General features: G+C 48.6%; 1 protein-coding gene across 4 annotated transcripts in view; it reads right to left on the bottom strand.

The window, feature by feature from the left end:
• Positions 1-23,335, bottom strand: part of DDC (dopa decarboxylase) — a 102,144-nt gene that overhangs the window by 4,295 nt on the left and 74,514 nt on the right. For all 4 annotated transcript variants that reach the window (XM_036918818.2, XM_036918816.2, XM_036918817.2 and 1 more), the window contains exons 7-13: positions 23,209-23,275; positions 17,969-18,063; positions 13,589-13,656; positions 6,435-6,511; positions 4,548-4,567; positions 2,557-2,655; positions 451-552 (exon numbers count right to left, since the gene is read on the bottom strand). In XM_036918818.2, coding sequence (XP_036774713.2) covers positions 451-552; positions 2,557-2,655; positions 4,548-4,567; positions 6,435-6,511; positions 13,589-13,656; positions 17,969-18,063; positions 23,209-23,275 — 528 coding nt within the window. The remainder of the gene's footprint in view (positions 1-450; positions 553-2,556; positions 2,656-4,547; positions 4,568-6,434; positions 6,512-13,588; positions 13,657-17,968; positions 18,064-23,208; positions 23,276-23,335) is intronic.

Raw genomic sequence — 23,335 nt, 5'->3', positions numbered from 1 at the left:
AAAGAGCACTGCAGACCAGTGCTTCTCAAAGCCCTAGGTGCACCAGCAACCCAGGGCCCTTGCTCACAGGCAGAGCCAGCCACCTGCGCGGGGCCTGAGATGGCCTTCTTCACCAGTCCCCAGCCCACACTGATGCTGGTCCTGTGGCCACCCTTGGCAGGAGCGCCTGTATAAGAACCAGTCCTCAGAGTGCTCTAGGGGCAGAGGTGTGTGGATGGAGAAAGTGGCATGCATTCTAGGGCCAAGGTTCAACCTGATGGAAGCCAAGCGAACAGTTCCTAAGAAGAGTTTGTGTGGAGGATGGTGGGGGTTGGGGGGCAAGGGCCACAGCCTGGGAATGAGGACTAAGTCCCAGGGTCTTGGGGGGCCAATGCAAGCTCCTGAGCCAAGGTCGTGAATGATATATTCCCCTCCATGACATTCAAAGAATATGAAGAAGACTTAACATACCTTTAGCCGAAAACACACCAGCCCCAGAGTGACTTCTGCACAGACTTCAAAGCGGGGATCCTGGCGCACCAAAGACTCAAACTCGTGAGACAGCTGGACATGCTTGGGAAGGAGGGAGGACATGGCGTGAGTCTCTTCTCACCATTTATGCAGACTAGCCTCCTGGGACCCCATTACCCCCCTCGTCCCCTGTTAGCCCACACATCTGTGACTCAGTCAGGAGCTGACAGCCGTATCCTCCAGTATGCACAAGACCTGCTCACCAGCCGCTCCCACACAGGTTATGGAGAAACTTGTAACCGTGAGAGAAGGGCTGTCTTCAGAAAAACACCAACCGTCATCTTCTGTTCAGCAGACTCTTTGTATCACACGAAAACAATCTCATAATTTGAGAATAAACATTGTGAAGGGTATCTAAGCATCCAGGAAAGACATGTGGCTGACATCTCCTGAGCAGCTCCCTGCACCACTGTGGGCCACGTTCTCCATCACACCATCCTCACAATGGCCTTGCGCAGCCAATGCCATGCCACTGTGCAGAGAAGGATGCTGAGGCTGGAGGCTAACAGCTGCCCAATGTCAAGCTTCAGTCCTGCACTTGCCATTGTGGGCTGTTAGCCTATCGCACTTGCCACCAAGAGATGTGAATCACATCGTACCCATCACATTCAACTGCTTTCTTCTCACAGAATTACCACCTGATTTGACTTCTGGATGCTCAAGGAGCTCGAAAGCTGATTCAGTGTGTGTCTGAGCACATGCTGGCCCTGGTACCAGTGCATGTGTTGCTCATGTAACCTAGCACCTAGCGTGGCGCTTTCACCTGCTGGTGCTCAGAGAGCATCTGAGCCAAGTACTGTGCTCAACGTGTTCTTGGAACTGAGTCACCATACCAATGAGCTGTTCCCTGCATGTAATAAACCTGGTGCCACTAGGGGGCACCAAAGACTTCGTGGTGTCAGGTCACTCCCCCACCCATGGAACAGCTGGTGGGGAGGAGGTACAGCCTGCCCAGGACAGGTTAGACCGTCCGCATACCGCCCCTCCTTGTAAGGCAGGACGGGAGCCCTTCAGAGCCAGCCATGCAGTGTTTTTACTGTGAAGCAGCTTCATCACACCCAGGTGTCCCTGAGCTTCAAGTTGGACCCGTTATGGTGAGATAAACGACTCCCTTTTTCTCCTTTAAGCAAAGGAGCCTGAAATCTCATTGTATTTGAGGACATCTCAGACCCATAAACTGGCACGCACACTCCTGCCCTAGGCCTTGACCCCACATGGGTCCTTACAGAGGCCATGTGAGGATACAGACGCCAGCCTGGGAGCCTGCGGCCATTCCACTGTGCCCCAGCTGTACAGGGGCCAAGCTGTGGCCCAGGATGTGAAATGAAGGAAAGCCAGAAACCACAGGCTGCCTCGCTCCCACGGAGCCTGAGGGCATCTGCCCACCGAGATGGGCCACAGCTGAGGAAGGACCAGCCTGGGAGGGACCCGGCCGGAGGTCACGCAGATCTTCTGGAGCTGGCTAACTGGGCAGGCAAGTCCTAGCAGATATCCTGGCCTCAGTTTCCTCGATTGTTCAAAAGGAAAAAAAAAAAGCAGGGTGGTGGACTGGGAGGAGGTCACCGGTGCCCACATACTGATGCTCATCACAGCTACCTGGTTCACTTCCTGCAACGGAAGTGGCTGGGGCCGCTCCCACGAGACCAAGGCCACGTATGTGCTGCTGATTAGGGGCACATCCGGTAGCCACTGGGCTAGGCGACACACATCCCCATCCAGCTCTGTGAGTCTCCCCTGCTGGCGGGTTTTGGAGAATCACACTGTGTTCTCACTACTGCCGTTGTTGATGTGACCTCACTGTGAGCAACATGCGCCTAAAGTCCCAGCCAAGTGGTGTTTTCATTTCGAGTCTCTTGCACCTGAAAACCTGTCATCTTCATGGAAGTGTCTAGAAGATCCATAATGCATTGTCTTACATAATCATGCATCTTATAAATACCCTAATCTCAACAGCCCAAACTATCCCTTATCACTTATTTGCTTATTAAAACATCTTATTTATAAAGTTTAAGCCCTTCCAGATAAACAGTGAAAAAGCACAGTCACCTTGCGGATATAGGCCTGCAGCCCCTCAACTCCATACATCCTAAAAACAAACCACATCTTCAAAGAACGAAATCTTCGACCCAGAGGTAACTGCCAGTGCTGAAACAAAACAAAACAAAACGGTGCATTAGGGAGGCGTGTGCTAAGAGCTGGCGTCCTTTTTGATCATGGCTCTGCATGTTTCTCTTGGAAGCCAGCTGCCAGCTGCCAGGCCCCATCTTGGGTGGCAAAGCCAATGTGGAGGGAGCAGCCCCCACAGCAAAAGGCTTTCTTTGCAAAACTCCAAGACAGATGAGGATGGAGCAGATGTTTACATGGGAGGCACTGTGTTCACTGCACTAAGTCAGTAGAGGTTTGCCATGGTGAGCAGGCAGGGAGGTGTGGAGCTTACCTCCATTGGGGTGAGGGTCCTTTCACTGATTTCTCTGTCTACGGGAACAAAGAAGGAGGGAGCCCAAACCCACACCCCTCTGCTGGGTACCATTTTCTAGGGCAATATTCTCTTCCTGACCCACTGGCCGCCACGAATGACCTGCAGGTCACACTGCCACCAGAAAGTACATCCCACCATGCTGGTCCTAATACACTATCCCTGGTTTTTCCTGAATTTGTCAGCTGACTGGCACTCCACATGTGGTGTGGCTCCAATGTTATAAACGTACTAACACCAGCAAGAAAGGACACAGAGGGGATGAAGGGCTGGGGCTGTTTGGGAAGATGAAGTAGTGGCACTTCATTGTGACTTTTCTGTTGAAACTTAAAAAGAAGATGCCAAGTGAGCAATTCTCCCTCTCCCTCTCTTGGATATCAAATGAGTTATTTCTGGGTACTTTTCTCTCTGCAATTGAAAATGTTTAAATCCTATCTCTACTCTTGATAAGCCACCAAAATGAACGGGAAGATGCAGCTTCCTCAATATCATGGGAGGTTGTGTGGCTGGGCCGGGGAGTTTTTGACCAAGGTTCTTGGTTCTCTGTTAATTAGGCGCAGCAAATTCTTTAACTTTGAATCTCTGTCTCCACATCTATGAAGGGAGTATGAGGGTGCCCACTCTGCCCAGCACCAGAGAACTGGTGGCAGATAGTGGCTACCTTCCCATCATCAGCCGGCCGCCCACCAGCAGGCACACCTGCCCCCTTCTCCCTCCTCCTCCTCTAGGTGCTAACACTCTGTCCTCTTGCCCTCATCCCCTGGAGGGCTGGTAATCCTTCCGGGGCTTGCTCATTCTTTTCACCCCACACTTCCTGGACTAGCCTTGTAGGCAGCCTAAAATCCTGGGGGTCTTGCCCCAACCTGGGGGCTGTGACCACCTTAGGTCGGGGCTTCCAACCTTTTTGAACAAAACGATGGCATCTGTGGTGTTCTTGTCCTTCGCCTGCTGAGCCCAGGACTACCTCCCTCAAGGAAGAGCCTGGGCTCTCAGGGCCCAGGGCTGCACTCCTGCCTGGATACAGGTCCTTTCCAAACAGCAGGAGGACCAAATGAAAGCCGTCCCCAGGACAGACACCTCATAGGCTGTAGTGGCAGGACTTCGTTATTCCAAGGTACAACGGGGCATAAGGAGAAACTGGGATATCAGAGGACAGTAGAGAGGTTGGTACATTTTCTCTTTGGCCAGAAGCAGCCATCAGAGAGGAGCAAGGGGTCTCAGATGTGTCTCAGAACAGCAGCTCACTGGTACCCAGCACAGCACAGAACAGAGGGGCTGCACAGCCTAAGGACAGTGCCATCCTTGCAGAGGAATCTGGGTGCCACCTTTCCGAAGAGCGCCAAGATTATTCCTTCCTAGCCTGAGCCCTAAAGTTGGCTCAGCAGAGCTGCCCACTGCCTGTCCTAATCTTCTGGTTGGGACTCAGCTGGACGGTGTCCTCAGCAGGACCCTGACTGTGAGCTGAATTGGAGGCAGCATGAGTTAGAGCCCATGACAGCACCCGGCACCCCTTTCAGTTTGGATGACCACCTGGAGCTCAGCGGGACGATCTCCCACTTACCCTGTAGTCAGTGATAAGCCCTAGAAAAGAGGAAAAGAAAGAAAAATAAATAAAACCATTAGACACTTGGCTGATCATGTGCATAATACTCGTCTTCAAGGTACACTTCCTGTGTCCCATCCATCATGTCCTGGACCAGACACAGACCACCAAGGACAGGGGCTAGGTGTTCTCTGTGACACGTCCCAAGTCGACAGATTCAAGGGGGTTCCAGAGAGCAGGGCACCCGGAACACAGGTTGGAAATGCTAAATTATGAAAGGATTTCCATTTGTTTCATTTTCTGCAGTTCCATAAGCACAAAATCTGAGACTTCTAGTGCCCAGTAGTAAACTGGCAGTCAGGTCCCACGCCTTCCTTCTTGTGTGGGGAGGTGAATTTGTGATATAAAGAGGGATTAAAACAAATGAAGGAATCACACTTGTGCTGGGTGTTCCTCTCCATATTCTTGGATCTGGGTCCAGGGTCTGGCCAGGGCAGATACCACCGAGCATCCAGTGAGCCCCTTTCATCATCCTGAATTGAAGTGGTTTCACAGTGGCTATGAAAAATCACTGCTTCTCATTTTAGTCTCCCCTCAAACAGTAAATCCAAGGATCATATAGAGGAAAGAACACTGGACGAGTCTCTCAGACGGAAGTTTCTAGGTGGTGATCTTGGGCAAGAAATCGGGCGGAATTATAAAGATGTGCTGCACTTAAAAATAGTAATTGTAATTATAATCTTTTCCAGGGCTTATTTTTAAAATATAGAGAAAAACTTTAAAAATTCACAAATAATTATACCATTTCAATCCTGTTCACATTCTGGAATTTTTCATTCCATGTTTTAAAAAAAAAATTGTATCACTGAGATCATTGTTCTAAATATCAGACTTCTACCTTTGCTTAGAATTGCAGAGAAATCTGGCTTTCCAGGCCCTGGGCAAGCCCTCAGAGCCCGGCCTGCACTGACATGACGTGGTGTTGGCCATGGCCTGCAGGCTAGGACAGTGAGCATGAATGGGCCATTTTGTGTTTCATGAAGGGCATTTCACAAGGCACTGGAGAAATTTTTCAGCATCTCTGTGCCAGGGAAAGCCCTGTTCCTCATAACACCAACACCTGTCCATGTCCCCACTCTGCCCTGGTCATTGGGGAGCCCACAGCCAGACTGGAGGCTGCCCCTCTTAGCCACACTGTCCCCGTTGTGGCCTTGGAGAGCTGGCCACCCTAGGCACACCGGCCCCCTCCCTGCTCCTCCTCCTCTAGGTGCTAACACTCTGTCCTCTTGCCCTCATCCCCTGGAGGGCTGGTAATCCTGCTGGGGCTTGCTCATTCTTTTCACCCCACACTTCCTAGACTAGCCTTGTAGGCAGCCTAAAATCCTGGGGGCCTTGCCCCAACCTGGGGGCTGTGACCACCTAGGCAGCCGGCCCCCAGCTTCCCCACCAGACTTCGTGGGCAGGCACTGGGCCCATCATGATGGCACCATCTGTGGCCCCATGGAGAGCAGGTCTGCACCAAAGGGATGAGATGCACACTTGCACACCCACCTGCCCTGGGGCATCTCTTCACTCCCCACCCCCAGCCCAGCTTTCTTCATTTTCTTCTCCTCCCCTGTGGTATTGGCATAAGTGGGTGCAAACTCTCTTTCAGAGAGACACGAGGCCAGTTGTTTTATAGTTTCCACACGGGAGACGTCCGTACCCACAAGAACGGCTGTGCCCGGCCCTCCCCTCCCAGCTCCTGCTCTGAGCAGCTTCCCATCAGTGCCCATTGCCTGGGCTCCGCGCCCACCTGGCAGTCAGGCTGTGTGTCCCTGAGCCTTCCTCCCCCATCCTCTGCTTCGAGTTCAGCTCTGATGGAAACCAAAGCAGAAGCAGGCCACAAAGCCAAGGGCTGCTTACCTGAGTCCTGGTGGCTATGCTTCAGGTAGAGAGGGTCCAGCTTGAAGGCTCCTGTGAGGTCTGTTCTATTCTTCACCCTGGTTTTAGACAACAGATTATGGGCTTAATGAGGAGGTACCTTAGATGGGGCTCTGGCTTCAGAAGGGCCCCTGGACCCCACTGGGCACAAGAGCCCCATCTGTGCCCCACCACCCCACCTCACTGCAGCACAGCATTGATTACTGGAGCTCCAAGCACTGGGGCAGCATGATAAAAGATTAAGTACTTGGTCTTGTCCCTGGCCCCCAGCACACAGCTCCTACAACCCCTGAAATCCTGGAGTGATGTGGCTTTTGTATGCCAGTGAGATAACAGGTGGCTGGGCCCCTAGAGAGCTTCAGGGTGGGGGCTGGTTGCCAGGGAAACAAAGCGCTGATCAGAGGGGAGGGGTGGACCTCCGAACCCCACACCCCCAATCTCTAGGCAGAGGAGAGGTGCTTGAGATTGAGCTAGTCAATCAATCATACCTGTGGAACGAACCCTCCATAAAGTCCCCTATACCACGGGTGGTGGCTAAACACCCGGAGCTAGCGGCGCCTGGCGTAGGGGACGCTCCGAGCCCCACCCCAACCCGCGCCTTGTCCCAGCATCGCTACCATTTGGCTGCTTGCTTGTATCCTCCATAATAAACCTGCAAATGTATGGAAAGCACTTTCCTGAGTGCTATGAGTTTGTGCTAGCAAATTATCAAACCTGAAAGGGCAGAGGCTGTGGTAACCCCCAGTTTTACAGCCACGTTGGGCATAAGGGGATAAGCTGGGACCCACTGCCTGTGACTGCCCTGTGAGACCAAGCCCCTCACCCCAGGGGTCCAGGCTAACTCCAGACAGGCCGTGTCAGAATAATGGCATCATGGGACACTAGCTGGTGTCTGCAGAGCTAGTGAATGACACCCTAAGGCTAGAATTTGCTCTGCGCTTCCAGGCCCTGATGGGCATCATCCCAGCCAGTGGGGTGAACAGAGAGAGCGGTTAGTGGTGAGAGCGACCCCCGGGGCTGCAGCATGCTGTCCTCAACTCAATCCCTTCACACCTGTGTGCCCCTCTGACGGGTCGCGCATAGTGACAGTCCTTCCAGGTAACTCAGGTGATAACTCTTTTGGACTGGGATTTGAGGGACTGAGTTTTATGAGCATTGCCTTTCAGCCTCATTTAGCAACATGGACACCAGCTCAGAGAAGTTTTGAGGCAAACAGAATATCCTAAGGGGCAAACTGGAGAGGAGATGGCAGAACGGTAGGCTTGAAAGCAAACATAATGTGAGAGTCCCTGGCGGATAAAGCCCAGTGAGCATGAAATGGGTGTCAGAATGTGGTTTACAATGAGGAGATGGGAGGAAGGGCCAGATTTACTTATGAAAGGCAACTGAGGTGTTGTTTCTTCAAAGGGTTAAAGGCAGACTAGGTCAGTAAGCAATAATAAGCTGTCTAGTCATCCTCTCCCTTTGACCTTTGGAAGAAAACGGATGGCACCTGATGTGCATGTGTGAGCAGGAATTTTGTTGCATGGTGGGCATCGTATGAGGAGCCAGTGGAGGAATTTCCTCTGGTCTCTCTGGGCTAGGGAGGGCTCTGTGCTCAGCCTTAAGAGGGGGTGCAGTGAGTGAAAAAGGGCAAGAAATACTCAAGAATATCAGCAGAATTCTGTCCTTTGTAAATGAAGATCACACTTCCCACTGATACCAGCAATGATCTTGGAGCTGTGTTTTTAATTTTAAAAAATTATGCAGTGTTGAAGTCATGCAAAAAGGTATAAAAAATAATATATCCACCTCACTGTTTATGAAAAACAGAAAATGTACAGTTAGATCTGGGATGTCCCTTCCTCTCGCCACCTCCCAGAGGAGGCCACATGGACTTATCACTGCCACAAGATTCCACAACATTTTCTGTACAGATTCCTACTAATCTTTGGTATTGTTTTGCAAGCTTCTAAATATGATGTAAACATAAATGGCATCATTCTCTGTGTATTTTTCTATAACGTGCTTTTTATTTTTGTTGACACCCTCGCCAGATTCCACCCTGGGAACAGGTCACGATTTGCCCATCTCCTACTGCTTCCTATTCATAGTTGGACACACTTCTCAGTCCTGAACACTCCTGCAGTTCAGCCTCTGGGAAGTGTGTCCAGTCATAGGAGGGGGCAGGGAAAGCATGGCATCTACAACCTTGCTGATGGCAGGGACAAACTAAGCTTCAAGGTTGTGGAACCCCAAGAGCTCCCATGGCTCCATGTGCTGGCCAGCACTGAGTGTGCATTTTATTTTCCACAATTAACAATGGTTCACTGTGATTTTAGTTTGCATTTCTAATTATTAATGGAGTGAGTAACTTTGCATTTATTAAGAGGCCACTCCTATTTCACCGTTGTGAGGAAATCTTTGTTCATTTTTCTATCAGGTTGTCTGCCTCTGAATTGTATACTGGATTGTAAAAATCCTATAATGGTAGGAATGCTAAGCCAGATACTTGTGGGCCATTTCTGGGCTCCTCTTCTGATCCCTGCCTGACTGTGGCAGCCTGCACTGCACTGGCTCAACCACTGTCACTTCACACACACTATGATGTCAGGCAGGGCACGATCCCCACATTGTTCTTCCCTATTCTCTTGGCTATTCTGGGCCCATGTAAATATTAGGCTCAGCTTTATTGAGTTCCACAGAAAGTGCAGCCAGGAGATTTATTAGGATTGCACTGAAGTCTAATATTGAGTCTCCCTCTCTGTGTACCTAATGTACCACCCCGTATTAGGACTTCTGGAGTGACTTCCAAAACTTGTATAATTTTCTTCACAAAAATCTAGAGCTTTGATAAATTTATTCATGGTAACCTAATATCTTCTCTTGCTATTATAAAGAGTATTTCTTTTTTAAAAAATTACAGGTACTGTTTATTGTATATGTTTAAAAAAGCACAACTTTAAAAAATGGGCATCTAGAAATCTTGCTGTGCCACCTTATTAATAACACTTACCCTGAAGATTCTCTTTGTATTGTAGATAGTCACATCCTCTGAGAATAATGAGAGCTTTATGGCCTTCTTTGTAATCCTTCTACCTTTACTCTTTACCATCTCTTATCACACAGGTTAGGAGAACAATATTGAACAGAAGTGTGAATTATGGGAATCCTTATTTTTTCCTGACTTTAAAAAGAATGCTGCTAATATTTCACCATTAAGAACAAATTTACTATAGTTTATTGGTAGTTTTTTTTTATCAGATTAAGAAAGGTCTCCTTTGTACCTATTTTACCAAGTTTTTGTTCTGCATAGGTATAGAATTTTACATAATGCTTTTTCCTCATCTGATGTGGTAACGTTCTCCTTTACTATTAACATGATAAGTGACACTTAATAATCTTGTAATACGTTTAAATCGCCCTGGCATATCTGGAATAAACACATTTTGGCCATGATATACTGTCTTTTTTTCTCTTAAACATCATTGAATTTTATTTGCCAATATTTGACTTAGAATTTTCATATTTAAGCTTGTTAGCTTGTCGTGTAGCTTTTCTTTCTCATCTTCTCATCTGGCTTGGGAATCAGAGTTACACTAACTTCATGATATGAGGAGGGTGTGGGCGCTCCCGACTGTCTCTGTGAATTACATGTATGATTGGACTAATAAACGCCTTCCCGGTTTGAGATTGCTATTATAAAAATTGGGATGTTTCTGCTCTGTGAAAATTTAACTATGGACTCATTATCTTAAAGAGCTGCAAGATTTTTCAGATTTCCTATTAATTCTGGAGTCTGTTTCAGTATGTGCTTTTTGTTGTTATCAATATGTATATCTGCAGGAATCTGGGGCATGGTGCGATCACAGTGCTCATCTACTATGTTTTAAATCTCTGCCGAGTCTGTGGCTGCCCTTAACATTTCCAGTGCAGTTTACCTGCCTCTATTTCTGACCCATCTTTCCAGAGATCACCTATTTTATTAGGACAGGTCAAGGGGTCCCTATGCGGTTCTGTTGATCTGCTCCACTGTGCCCTTATTTTCTATTTCATTAACATCTCTTACTCTTTACTATTTCCCTCCTTCCAGTTTCTGGGGGTTTATTCTGTTGCTGTTTTATAGCTTCATTTGGGTCCTTAGCTCACTGCTTTCTGTGTAAGTCTGGTCCCCAAGTCCTGCTTTCACTGCATGCTACGCACCCCTTACACTGTCCTTCCCAAGCCCTGCTGCAGCTTTACATGTGTCCACTTCCTCATATTTCCCGTGTCCCACTACACTGCGCTTATCAGCGCTACTGGGTGTGGTTGTCTGCTCCTCAGTGTTTAAGTACTAGCTTTGCTTTTCCTTGTGCTGTGAAGGGCAAGACTGTATTTAAACAAACAGATGTGTGTGCACATACAACATACACTTGCATAAGCACACACGCACAAAAATGTCTTTTCTAAGCTTCACAGTGAGGAAATGCTGTCCCTGTCACACAGACACACTCTTGAGGGCTGGTCCTAAGGGATGAGGGATGGCTATTCCTGTGTTGGCTTCTTACATTGTTTTTTTAAAAAATCGATAATAGGGAGCAAGCTCTCTTTTGAATGAGGGCTTCTAGCATGTATGGAATTTTAGGCTTTCTTTGGAGAAGATCTGATATTAAGGAGACATTAAGCGCTGAGCAGAATGGTTCATATTTACATATAAAAGATTCAAAATACCAAATGAACAATGAAAAGCTAATGAACAGAATAATGAAATCATTATGAAACGTATTTACTGTGTTTGTAATGATTGCAAGTTCTAGAAACTTCAATTATCTTGTCCATTTCAATATTCAGAGAATATAACCAGTGTGTTTACTTTAAATTACAGACTAACCACTGGCAAAATTTCATTTAACGAAAGAGAGACACTTGTGGTTTTAAGGAATACAAAAAAGTCAGTGAGAGCAATAAAAAAAAATCCACTTACATCTTTTCTGTTATATTAATAAAATCTTTTAACACAGCTCTAAAAATCCACAATTTAGTATTTGCCTGTTTTCAGCTCTTTCTGAAATCCGGTTCTTACAGGCGTCCCTATTATTTTAATTCTATAGGGTTAGGATACCTTATTTTACCACAGTAACCTCTCAGAATAGCAAATATATATATTTGATTCCATGGAAAGTCAGGACAGTGAAAAAAAAGCCTGTGAGTGGATTCTCAGCCCTCAGTCTCTCCCCACTCCATCACTATGTTGCAAGTATGAAGATAAGACAAAGCCAAGTGAGTTTTGCCTTCCCGCAAAGCCAGCTACACCAGAAAACCGGATGGATTTCATCAGGCTCAGTAAGGTCCAAAACAAAGTGGAGTCAGACGGCCACAGATTGACAGGAGGCCACACACGTTCTGTGCTCTCAGAACCACGGACTGACATCAGCTCCGTGAAGCAGAACCAGCATGAAGCAGACAGCAGCTGGGAAGTCCACCAATGGACTGGGTGATTCCCATCAACCAATCAGGACTACACAGACCTGCACCCCTCATTTGCATAAGCGGACCTGAATGGGAACCTGCATAGAAACTGTGAAAACAACTTTGTGTTTCCTAGGAACACACTTGGTTCATAGACAAGGGCTGTGACCTTCCTGGTGTGCAAATTGTTTTTTAGCAATAAAGTTCTCCCTGATTAAATTTCCTGTTTTACACAGAGATTTGTTAACACAAGACACTGCCCGCAAACCTTTATGTCTGCAAACCCTCAAGGTTGTCTAACCTGGCCTGAACGTACTTAGCAGACCCATGGATCAGGTGGGCAAAGGAGCAGTTGCCCTACAAACGGAAGAGGGATGCTGTGGTCCATTTTCACCTTTGGCCTTCAGGGTGTAGGTGCCTGACCTAAAATCAGGACTATTTCCAGTATTCAGAGAGAAACGGCATCAGTGACAGCTGAACAAAAGTGGCTCTGTTCTCTTATTAGTAAGTCTTTGATCCAGGCAGTGGGGCCCTGCTGTGTCTGTGGGGGACCGCTGCTGGTTCTGTGTCAGCCACAAATTCAGGACTAGTAATCTGACCTCCAACTCACTCAGTTTTTGCAACTGAACGAATACCCCAGCAGAGCTAAATTATATTTTCATCTGAATTAAAGTTTGAAGAAAGAGACTTTTGACACACTGTATAAGTTATCAATAAGGTGTGTCACTTTAGGTAAAATAGATTTTACCTAAACCACAAGAATACCACAGAATCCTAACATTCATAAAAGCTTTAGCTACTATAAATTCTTGTTACTATTTCAAACAAAGTCTGAAATGCCCATATATGAATAGGTTTAACGATCACATATCAAAGTTAAAGGCAAAGACTGACAAAAAAGAATGTGATTTGAACAGAAGAAAGGTGCTAAAGGTTTGGCTTCTCTGTAGATAAACTAGTGAAAGAGCAAACTGATTATTTGGTAAACTGGAAGACAGATTTAATGTTGGCTTGGGTGAGAGGTGCTTCCCCCACCTTTCTAAGGTGAAAAAGCACTTACTTAATTACATACTGAATGATTTTGCACAAAACTCACACAAAGCCCCCTGGTCTTAAGACTGATGAACTGACTTCTTACCCTAATATACTTAGAAGAACCAGTTCCTGGAGAGCCTATTCCACTCCCACCCATCATCCTTTCTTTGAATATTGTCTGTGTGATGGAATATCATCCACTTTAATTTTTGAATTCTTTTTCCTGCTCTAAGTATAACCAACATGATGATGGCACTGCTAAGATTTTCCAAGGAACTTCTTAGAAAATGGGATTACTTTTATTTTTTCTTAAGGCTTTTAGACTTAGATTTGTTAAACAGCTAAGAATAAAAACACAGAAGCAACTGAATTAGAAATATGTAGTGAAATTCTTTGCATTGTCTTTAATTATCGATAAATCAAACTATAGATGTTCTCTGTGAAAACCTTCTCTTTCCTTGTGCCAATAGGCTGCAATAATATGTTCTAGGTTTATATTCAGGGTAATATTTTGCAAGAATCCCACCCATGGTCCAGAAACAGAAGTAAGGAGTAAGTATTATGTGTGCCTCTCCAACAGCAGCATCTCAACACTTACCAGGCTTCTCTCCAAGAGGCCACTGTTCTGACCAGCAGTGAGTGGGGAGTAATGGGCTCTAACACGGGAAACTTACCACATGGCAGAACAGTCAAAGTTCACCAAAAGCCATTTGTGGGGATTAAAGTTAAATGAATCTGCAAACTGCCAAGGAATAACAACACAAGAAGACATTTCAGTTATTAATATTTAGTTATAAAACAAGCTCCCATACACAATAGTCAACAGATTATAGGCTCAAATGGAAAGCAACAAGACCATGGGGAAGGGAGGTACCTAGAGCCATGGGGGTTGGGCCACAGGGTCAACAGGAAAGGTCTGGCCAATGGGCACTGGGACTCAGGCAGCCACAGGACCCACCTGAGCCTCTTTTCATTCATTTTCAAGCAGGAACAACAATCATAGCTCATGACTCATGGAGCTAACACAGACCTGATTCTGGGCTGAAGCACAAAGGGAAGGGAGTGGCTTTGGAGTCAGAGAACGGGGGCTTCAGTCCTGGCTCAACTCCATGTGGACCAGAGAGGGAGCATCTGCTTTGTGGAGAAGTTGTGAATCTCAGCTGGGTTCCCCTCAGCACAGCTCCTGACACGGACCCTCCCTGCTGATGACGATGTTTGCTGATGTGGGTTTGTTAAGCTGGCCAGGTGGGTCCCCAGGGACATATGTGAAGAAAGCATGCCTGCCGCCTTCCATAGCTCAGGGTGACATGGGGAGCGGACAAGACAGCAGTCATTGGAATGCAGCATGGGATGACCAGTAGCAGCCATAAAGCAGGCTGCTGCCAGAGGAGGGAAGACGGAGCTGCGCCAGGATGTGCCAGGGAGGCCCCTACAGAGGGGTGCCCAGAAAGGAGCCAGGCTTGACCTCTGCGGGGCACAAAGGCTGGTGGTCCTGGGACAAAGCGCAAGGCACCTGAAGATGTTTGGAAAGGGTTTGTGGGAAGAGTGAAATGAAGAATCTCATCCTTTTTTGTAGAAAGAGCATGTGCTTCGAGAGCCTCAGATCTGGCCTTAGCTTTTCCATGCTCTAGCCGAGGGCCTTGGTTCAACAATTCTATGGGAATGTATAAATGAGGGAGTGGGATGAATGAGATCATATCTAGTGCCTTCCTATTAACACTTCCTATTATTTATGGTTAATCCTAATTTGGTGTAGGACTATTATATTCATTAATGGATACATTTGGAGGACCTTGGATAATTCAAAATATGCTGAATCCCAAAGCATAATCCAAGACCGGCCCTAAGGACATGGGGCTTCTGTCATCTGTGAGGAGATGCCCACACCCAGAAGCAACAAGAATGCAGCTCACAGTTCTGTGGGCTCTCCTGCTTTGAAACTGTGAGTCTCAGTTCATTTTTAATTGGGAAAATTCATACCTCTACCTTTCCTCATAAAATGAAAAGTTCTTAATATTTTATGCCATGTACTCTCAAACCCGCATAGTCTGAAGTCACACAAAATGTGTCCAAGTTTCAAACTTACGAAACTATTTGGGATAAGCAGAATTTTAATTAACATGCACTATGTCAAGAACTGATCTGACCAATGAAATACTTTATGCCTGCACTTTGCTCACGTCCATGAACCAGCAAAGCTCTCAGAATATATGCATCAGCATGAGCAAGGGGCAAGTGAAAACTTCCTAACTAACCTACTGTAATCAGGGTCACCCCACTTTTCATTGGATCGGTTGATTATTTTACCAACATTGATGTAATAATCAACGCTTCCCCTTTACCTAAATATTTCCTTCTCTATTTTTAAAGATAGCATTCAAGTTTGTTGTGCCCCTAACGGTTCCCTCACCAGAAGCCAGCAGCTGCCCCTGCAAAGCCCCTGAAGCCACACGCCGGTAGACTTCAACAATTTGAAGCACCACCATATTTTCAAGCAGAAGATAAGCGATTTCAACAACCAAGACCACCAGGGAGGGTGCTCTGCATTTCCACAGAGCTGTCATGGGGCTGAGTTCTTCCATTTTCACATGGGTGCCCTGCCTCACCCTCTGGCTGATGAACGGCACCTGGGTCCAGCTGGAGGCCCAGGGATACAACCACGTGGCTAAATCCATAATTGAAGCCGAAATAAAGGCAGAGGCCATCGCAGGCCCCAGCTGGCTGAATCTCCTGACGGGGAACTTTGAAATCTTCCCAAGGCTTTGAGACACCTCTTCCCTATCTGGTTCAGGGGTGAGCACAGAGGAGACAGTGGGGGCACATGGGGCCAGGTGGGTGTCGGCGGGGACACGGTTGGCCAGCTGACAGCAGCCTCGCACGACAGCCCACTCTGGGGGAGCAGATTCATTTCCTTCTAGGTTTCAATAAAAGTGATTTTGAGAGACAGGAAATGACAAGGCGTTTCATTTGTTGATAAAAGGAGACCAAATGAGCAAGGAGAGCTTTGTGTGCTAGGAATTTTATTAGCTCCCTCGTAGGGGGCTGGCCTGTTTGAACGTGTTTCATTACCCAACTGAGCTAGGATCTTCTTGCTAACAGAGAGAGGCCCTTATCTCCCCGATAGGGCTGGGCAGGATATTGCAGCCCCCTTATCTGACTAGCTGAGCAGTAAGGCCCTCCCCCAGCAGGGAACAGGAGTTGGGCAGTAATGGAAGAAAAATGGAGATGGCAGGTCACTGGGCACCAGATCCTGTCTGCTGCTGATAGGATCTCAACTGCGACGCTCCCATCCCCCGCGGAGGCCTGACAGAGGCTCTACCCTGTGAGAGGGGAAATGTCAAGTTGTGGGTTCATGGGGAAGAGGAGAGTGGTAGCAGGAAAAGACAGTGAAATCCTAAACCTTATGCTTAGAGAAGAGTGTGCCCTGGGGAGAGGTGGACAAATCCCACGGAGCTCACCCGGCCTCCCTGGATATGGCCCACAGATCCTAGGAAGCCTCTCATCGCCAGGACAAAAGGCACTTCTGGTGTGTAGGGATTTATACCCCATTTCCCAGCACCAGGAACCCACAAAACCGGTGGTCAGCAGTGAGCTGTACAGGGCGCAGTGTCAGCACCCTGATACCAGACCTTCTCATATGTCCCCCCTACCCCCCGTGTTTACAGAGGCCCCATGTACATCGCCCCCAGGAGTGATTTCTGCTCCAGCACAGACCCAGTAATCAATAAGTAATTATCGAATGAGTGAGTGAATAATGAATGGATGGGATGTAGCTATAAACGAGAATGCCATTCTCTTCATTAGCACTAAGAGGATTATTCTTTTCAAAGGTGGGAGCGCTGGTGCTCCCCACACCTCACTACACTTTTCTGATATTACGGCATTATGAGAATCCAAATTAGTAATTAGAAAATTGATTGGCAGCATGATGTGAGAGCAGAGAGAGGTTTTGAAGGACATTCTCTCCTGACTGTGGTGAAAAATAATAAACACAGTGTTTACTGTATTCCTGATGCCACATTAAGCCCTTTCAATGTGATTGACCCCTCTGGTGCTCACAGCTCCCCTCCAGGGAGATGTCAGCACCGAATCTATTTTGTGAGGTGTAGAGAAGATATTCAACCTGCCCGAGGGGACACAGCCAGTCCCACAGCAAAGCTGGGATTCCAACAGGCTGTTTGATGGCCAGACCGTGCCCTTAATCCCTGCACTGAGTGTAGCCACGGTCCCACAAGACCCCTGCCCCTGACAACAAAGCCAGGACCATAGATGTACTGTCTCCTTTCTGGACTCACTGTCAAAGCCGGCCTCTCTGGACCCTTTGTTGCATTTACATCTGAGTTTTGGGTGAGGAGGGATTCTTGCCCCGTAAGCGGTGCTGCCATCAGTGAAATCCTGCTTGTCCAAAATAGCACATCAGAGCACATCTGTAAGGTCATTTCTATGTGCTAAATAAGCCTGTACCATTTACATTCTGCAGCCCTCTGGGGAAGCAGAGTGCTGGTCAATAAGCTTGATTGTTCTGTCTCCAAAGAAGCAGAGGTTGGGGTGGGCATCACAGGCCACATTTTACCAATTCCCAAAGCAGTTTTGGACATTTAAGTGCACTGGTGGCAGCTCATTCAATGTCCGTTAGAGCAAATCTCACATTTGGTTAAGTGGTCAAAACATCTGTCCCGTCAAGACCAGATCAGATGAAACTGCACGCTGATTCTTTAAAAAGCCCTTGACCTCAAACACATTTAGATCTTTATTTTCCTCCTCAGTATTTCCCCTCAGTTTTATAAGCTAAAATCTGTCCCATCTGACAGCTGTGCCCAGGATTTGTGATGACTGCAAATCAGCTAGAAACATCAGGTGTACTTGGAAAGGACAGACCAAATGATGGGGAAGGTTCTCATCCTGGTCCTGAGGGAGTGAAATCCCCCAAATCACTGCCATCAGATTGGAAATAATTTGCTCAAACAAATCACAAATGTGAAACACTGAGCATCACATCTTTGTAGGGAGAAATCACAGGTAACAGAATACTTTCAAACAAAGAGGACACCCACCTCCACTCCGTTCAGAAGATGCCGGAACTCCGGGCAGATGAAGGCACTGCCCGCGTAGGCCGCATCAATGTGCAGCCACAATTCCTCCTTGTGACCTAAAGTCCAGAAGCAACTTGTGAGTTCCCTGAGGAGGCCCTCACTGAGGGGGCTGGCACCTGCCGCGTCCTGTCAGTGCCCTTCTTGAACATGGTTTATCCACAGCACTTCTTGGCTTCATTTCTGGATCCCTACCCACAGGCTCTTCTTGTCTGAAGACTTCTTGTCTGAAGACACTGGGCATAGGCCGGCGCCCAGTGATGCATGGAGAGGGAGGGAACTGGGGTCACTTGCCTGCTTGACTCACACAGCTGGTCCTTGCGTTCAGCATAACTCTGAGGGACCAGCAAGTGCCAACCCCACCAGGTCCTGCACCCACACTTCACCCAGGCATGTGGCCATCCTCTGCCTCCCTCCCAGCTCTCCCAGCCAGCCCCTTCTAACATCGTCCCCACCCCAGCATCACTCAGGAAGGCCCAGTGCACAGCCCACACCGCCTCTGTGCCCACTGCACCCCACACACATCCATCGGTCATTTAACGCTATCTGAACTCATCCTGGCTCCTTTGGTGAATGCGGTTTTTGTTTTCCATCTGAACCCAGCAGCCTTGCAGGAAGGAACCACATCTTACTTGGGAGCTGGAACAGTCCTGTTTAAATGCGCTCCCTCAATTCAGTTGTACCCGGGTGCGACCCCTGCCTCCAATCACCCAGCAGCTGTATGGCCATGTCTCCCCTCCAGGCCCTTCTCTTCACAGGCAAATGGACGGAAATGCATTTGTGCCAATTGATGGATTCATGGTGCACTTTTTCATGCATGATGCTCGTTAGTCATACGTGACACTGTGACAAGTGACAAGCAGTTCTGAGCTCTGCTGATAAAAGATACAGGTGGCTTTTCAAAGCCTTGATTCAGTCTGAGCTTCAGGATTGAAGGGATTAAAGCCCTGGGTTGGATCAAGAGCAAATGTGTCTTGAGGATGTGTGCCATGGCCGCAGAGGATCAGGGTACCATTAGGCCAGAGCGACCACAGCACGCTTGTGGGCCAAGGGTGTCTGAGCTCACCACCTCAGCTGGACTGGCCTCACCGGGTGCCCGCAGAGCCCTGAGTGGATGGGTGGTGAGCACAAAGCCTCAGGATGATTGGGGACGTCTTAGAAATGACAGGACAGCCATTATTGCTCCAGCACTGTGCTACATGTTGGTACAGCTCAGGGGTGCCATGGGGCAGGTGGAAACCTCAGATGCCCTTAGGGGCCAGGCACAAAATCTCCAAGCCAGCCTGTGACCCCATGGGCTGTCTGGGCTCCTTCCATCAGAGGCACTATGCTGAGTTTGAGACACCAGTGTGTGTTTGGTTCAGAACAGTGGCGTGAAGGGTGGGGTGGAGCAGGACCTGACCAGGCAGATGTGTCAGGAAAGACGCCAGCTTTGAGGGCTGGAGGGGCGGGCAGAATCCAGAAGCCCTGCAGTGCTCTGTCTCCCACAGCCCCCACATCCTCCTGCCTCAGCCATCACCCTCCTGAGTGGGAACATGGGGTCAGACAGTAAAATCCACGACCTATCAACTTGAGCCAGGCCTCCTCCAGGACAGACGGGGGAGAGAAGGTCTGGCCCGAACCCCCAGGAGGGGGCCAGGACGATGCCAACCCCAAAGCTCTGTTGCCCAAGAATGCATCTGAGACCCAGAGAGGGGGCAGCAGAAGGCAGATGGAGGCCCGAGGAGGGAAGAGAAGGGGGCGCACAAGGGGAGGGTGTGCCGGGAGCACACAGCCCCACTCCAGGAGAGCACAGCCTTCACCCTCAGCTCTGGGAAGGTGACCTCCAGCCTGGAGCACCTGCCGCTAGGGGTCTTTCCTGCCTGGAGCTCTGGCCCCCAGACTGTAACAGTATGATTCACATCAGGGGCTCTGGGCCATGCCCTGTGAGTTCCGGTTTCTGGAGGAACTGGAGACTAAAGGTATCGACAGGATGCCCAGAAGGGGCTGGAGAAGGAAGCCCAGCCACGCGGGCAATATGTGACTGAGCCCAGTAAAGCTCTGGCACCCAGAGCTTGGAGCTTACCTGCTAGGGAGGTATCGCCCTGCATGCATGCTGTCGCATACCATGGTTGCTGTGCTTGCCATCCATGGCCTCAGGGAGGGAACGCCCAGGGGCTCGGCGTTGGGACCCCTCCCACACTGCCCCACACATCTCCTCCTGTAATTAACCAGGACTTGTGAGCCCTGCTGGTGGATTATCGGGGCTGAGGGTGATTTTGGTTCTGGAACTCCTGAACTTGGAATTGATGTCAGAAGCCAGGGTGGTCTTTGAGGATTGTTTTCCTCTTTTTAGTTGGCCTAAAACTCCTGCAGAAGGCAGTTACAGACACCCGGGGTCAGCTCTCTTTTCTTCTTTCCACAAGAGGTAAAGAGCCAGGGGCACCACCCCTGCATCTCACGACTTTAGTGTGATCAGCTGGCAGCACAACCTGCCTTCTGGCCCCTCCAAATATTGCAGGTGTTCTAGGAATCAGGTGGTCACCGAGACCCCAAGGCCAGAGCACAGGAGTTGCATGTCCCAGGGCAAAGTCTGCCCAGCACCCAGGCAAGGCCGCCCCAGCCAGCAGCTTTCAGATGCATCCGAGAGGGAAGGGGCAGCCTGCACAGCTACTGCGCCCTGCCTCAGGCACATTTCCCTGTGAGGCTTTGGTGGATGGTAGCAGCCTGGCCCCCCTGCACCGTCAGCTGCGTCACCTCCCAGCTATCCTAAGCCCCTGGACAAAGGTTTTGCTGCTCCTCCTGCCCTGTACTCCCTTCCACACCTGCTGGGACCTTGACCCCTGCTTCCCACTTTCACACTTCCTGACTATTATCTCATCCTCATCTCATTAAACCTGCCTGTAAATTCAGTTGATCAGTCCAAGTGGACCAACTGAAATAGCCTCTCTGGTGAATCATTTTAAAAGGAACCAAAAAGAAAATGTCTTTCTCAAAGCAGCATTTTGGGGAAAACCACCTTCTGATGTGTCCTCTTCATCAAATAATGGTGGAGGAATAACTTATCTGAATTATTCTAATGGTTTATTCTAACCATACTACAGAACAAGGTCAGCTCAGGGGCTCAGAGCAGTCCTGTTTGAAGTTGAAGAATGCTAAGTTGATGATAGTCAAGTAAATGGTGTCAGAGGAGGAAAAGTAGAAAAACAGTACCTAACTGGGAAGGCACTGCTGATGGTGATATCATCATCCATAGGGAGTATAACCATCAGAACCGGCCTCCCATGTGAACTCCCGCAGTGGATGGCACCCATCCACCTCTGCTCCCTCAGTCGGCCCCAGAAGAGCCTCTGGGTTTGGTACCAAACAGGTCACAAATCTTGCTCTTTCCTCAGGGCCCAGCACCTGGGGAGGAGAGGGGGCTCTGGGACAGTGAATGCCAGGAACCTTCTGGGGCTGTCATCCCCTTCATCCAGGGGGCGGCCAGCCCTGGGGCTCACGGGACTGCAGGGCCACACGGGCTCTGCCCTGCCAACGATCTTAAGCTTCTAAATCCAATACTCCCAGGAATTACATCAGCCAGCCGCCGTCCAGGACATCCAGTTCTCTGCCTGGTAGCTGGGTCAGAAGGGGCTCCAAGTGGCTTGGCCCAGCTGACAGGGGCTTGTAGCCAGGAGGCCAGTGCAGTGGCCACAGTCCAGAGCCAGCCCCTTCTGCCCCTTTTCCCCAGGCCCACACCACACACAACTGCCTTCAGCAGCTGTCTAGATACCTGCCACAGGCCGTGCGTGGTGGAGAGAAACCCTGTGTGTGCACGGGCAAGTCTACACCCGCAGACCCTGGTGCCACCTGCCTCACAGCACACACTCTCTTTTGTCTCACATGATTTCTGTGCGTTAATTCATCCTCTAAAGAATCCTGTGAGGGGAATATTACCATTTCACCATTCAAAGTGTTGTTTGCCTCTCCATGCTACAGACGTTACCGATAAGGAAGCAAAGTTCTGAACTGCAGCAGACAGCTTCAAGCAGGGGGCTGGACTCCACGGGGCACTCTGCGCCAAGGCTGCCCAATGCGGGGTTACACAGGGGGGATGGGAGCAGCACCTGAGAGGGTGCTCTGATGTGGGGTTACTCGGGGGGGAGGGAACAGCGCCTGAGAGGTTGCTCTGATGTGGGGTTACACGGTGGGGGGGGGGCAGCGCCTGAGAGGGTGCTCTGAGAGTCTGAACAGCCTCCATGGAATGCCCAGACCATGCAGAGGACCTGCTGCACCACCCACGGGGCCGCGGCTCACCTGGAGCTGCGGGAGATATCAGGCCCCAGGACCAAGGAAGGGTGCCCATGGCCGAGCTCCCTATCCCCGAGGAAGGTCCCCATTACGGAAACCCTCTCAAGCCCTCTGAGTGTCCCGGCCACAGGTTCGAGGTGAAACTTTAGAGACAGCTGTTGTTCAGGGCTCACCTTTGGCAGCCCTGAATCCCATCTCTACCAGAACCCCGGAGGAGGATGTAAGCTGCCAGGAAAGCTCAGGAAGCCTACATCCTTCCCAGGAGAAGCTTAGTGCTTTTGTATTGTTTCCTTAATCACTTGAAGTATGGTGCTTAACTACACTCAGTCATTCCAGAAAAGGTTAAAACAGACACACCAGAAGATGTTAATCAGGATGGCTAGTTCTCACATCCCGTCTTGTGTGAGTGCACTTGCTCTAAGAGTTTCAAGGGTTTACCCTTAGCAACATAGACTGGAAATCTTGCATCTGTGCTCTACACTGTTTGGAGCAGTGATTTCTTATGATTATGTGTAGGAACAGCTAAGCTCATCTTTTGTTCAATTAGCCCAAATTCTGAGTTTCTGGAGCAAATACAAGAAGAGTTTGACAAACCATCATAATTTTATTATGTTAATATTTTATTAATTACTATATGCATGGTTAATATATATTATTAATATATATCTTACTAATTATATAATATATATTACATTATATATTGCATTATAATGCAATATTATGCTATTTATATGACATAATAATTATGGAGGAGAGCCTTCTCTATATATATATATAATATACATATATATTGTATATATAATATATAATATTATACATAATAATGCAATATATTATGAATATTATGAAGGAGGGAGCGCCCAAAAGAGGAAGGTGTACTAAAGTCCCTGTATACTGAGAACATTTTCCAGAAGAAAATTTAATTGGATACTTACAGAGAGGACCCACTTCCAAGAGATTGTCAAATGAACAGCAGGTTGTGGTCCCCAGGGTAGCCACCACCTGGAGAAGAAAGAGCAGACCGCCTTTTCAGTCTTCCTATCTGGTCACCATCATAACCCC

Source organism: Manis pentadactyla, chromosome 7 (assembly GCF_030020395.1).
Source record: "Manis pentadactyla isolate mManPen7 chromosome 7, mManPen7.hap1, whole genome shotgun sequence".
Taxonomy (NCBI): Eukaryota; Metazoa; Chordata; class Mammalia; order Pholidota; family Manidae; genus Manis; species Manis pentadactyla.
This window is presented reverse-complemented; position numbering and strand designations above follow the sequence as displayed.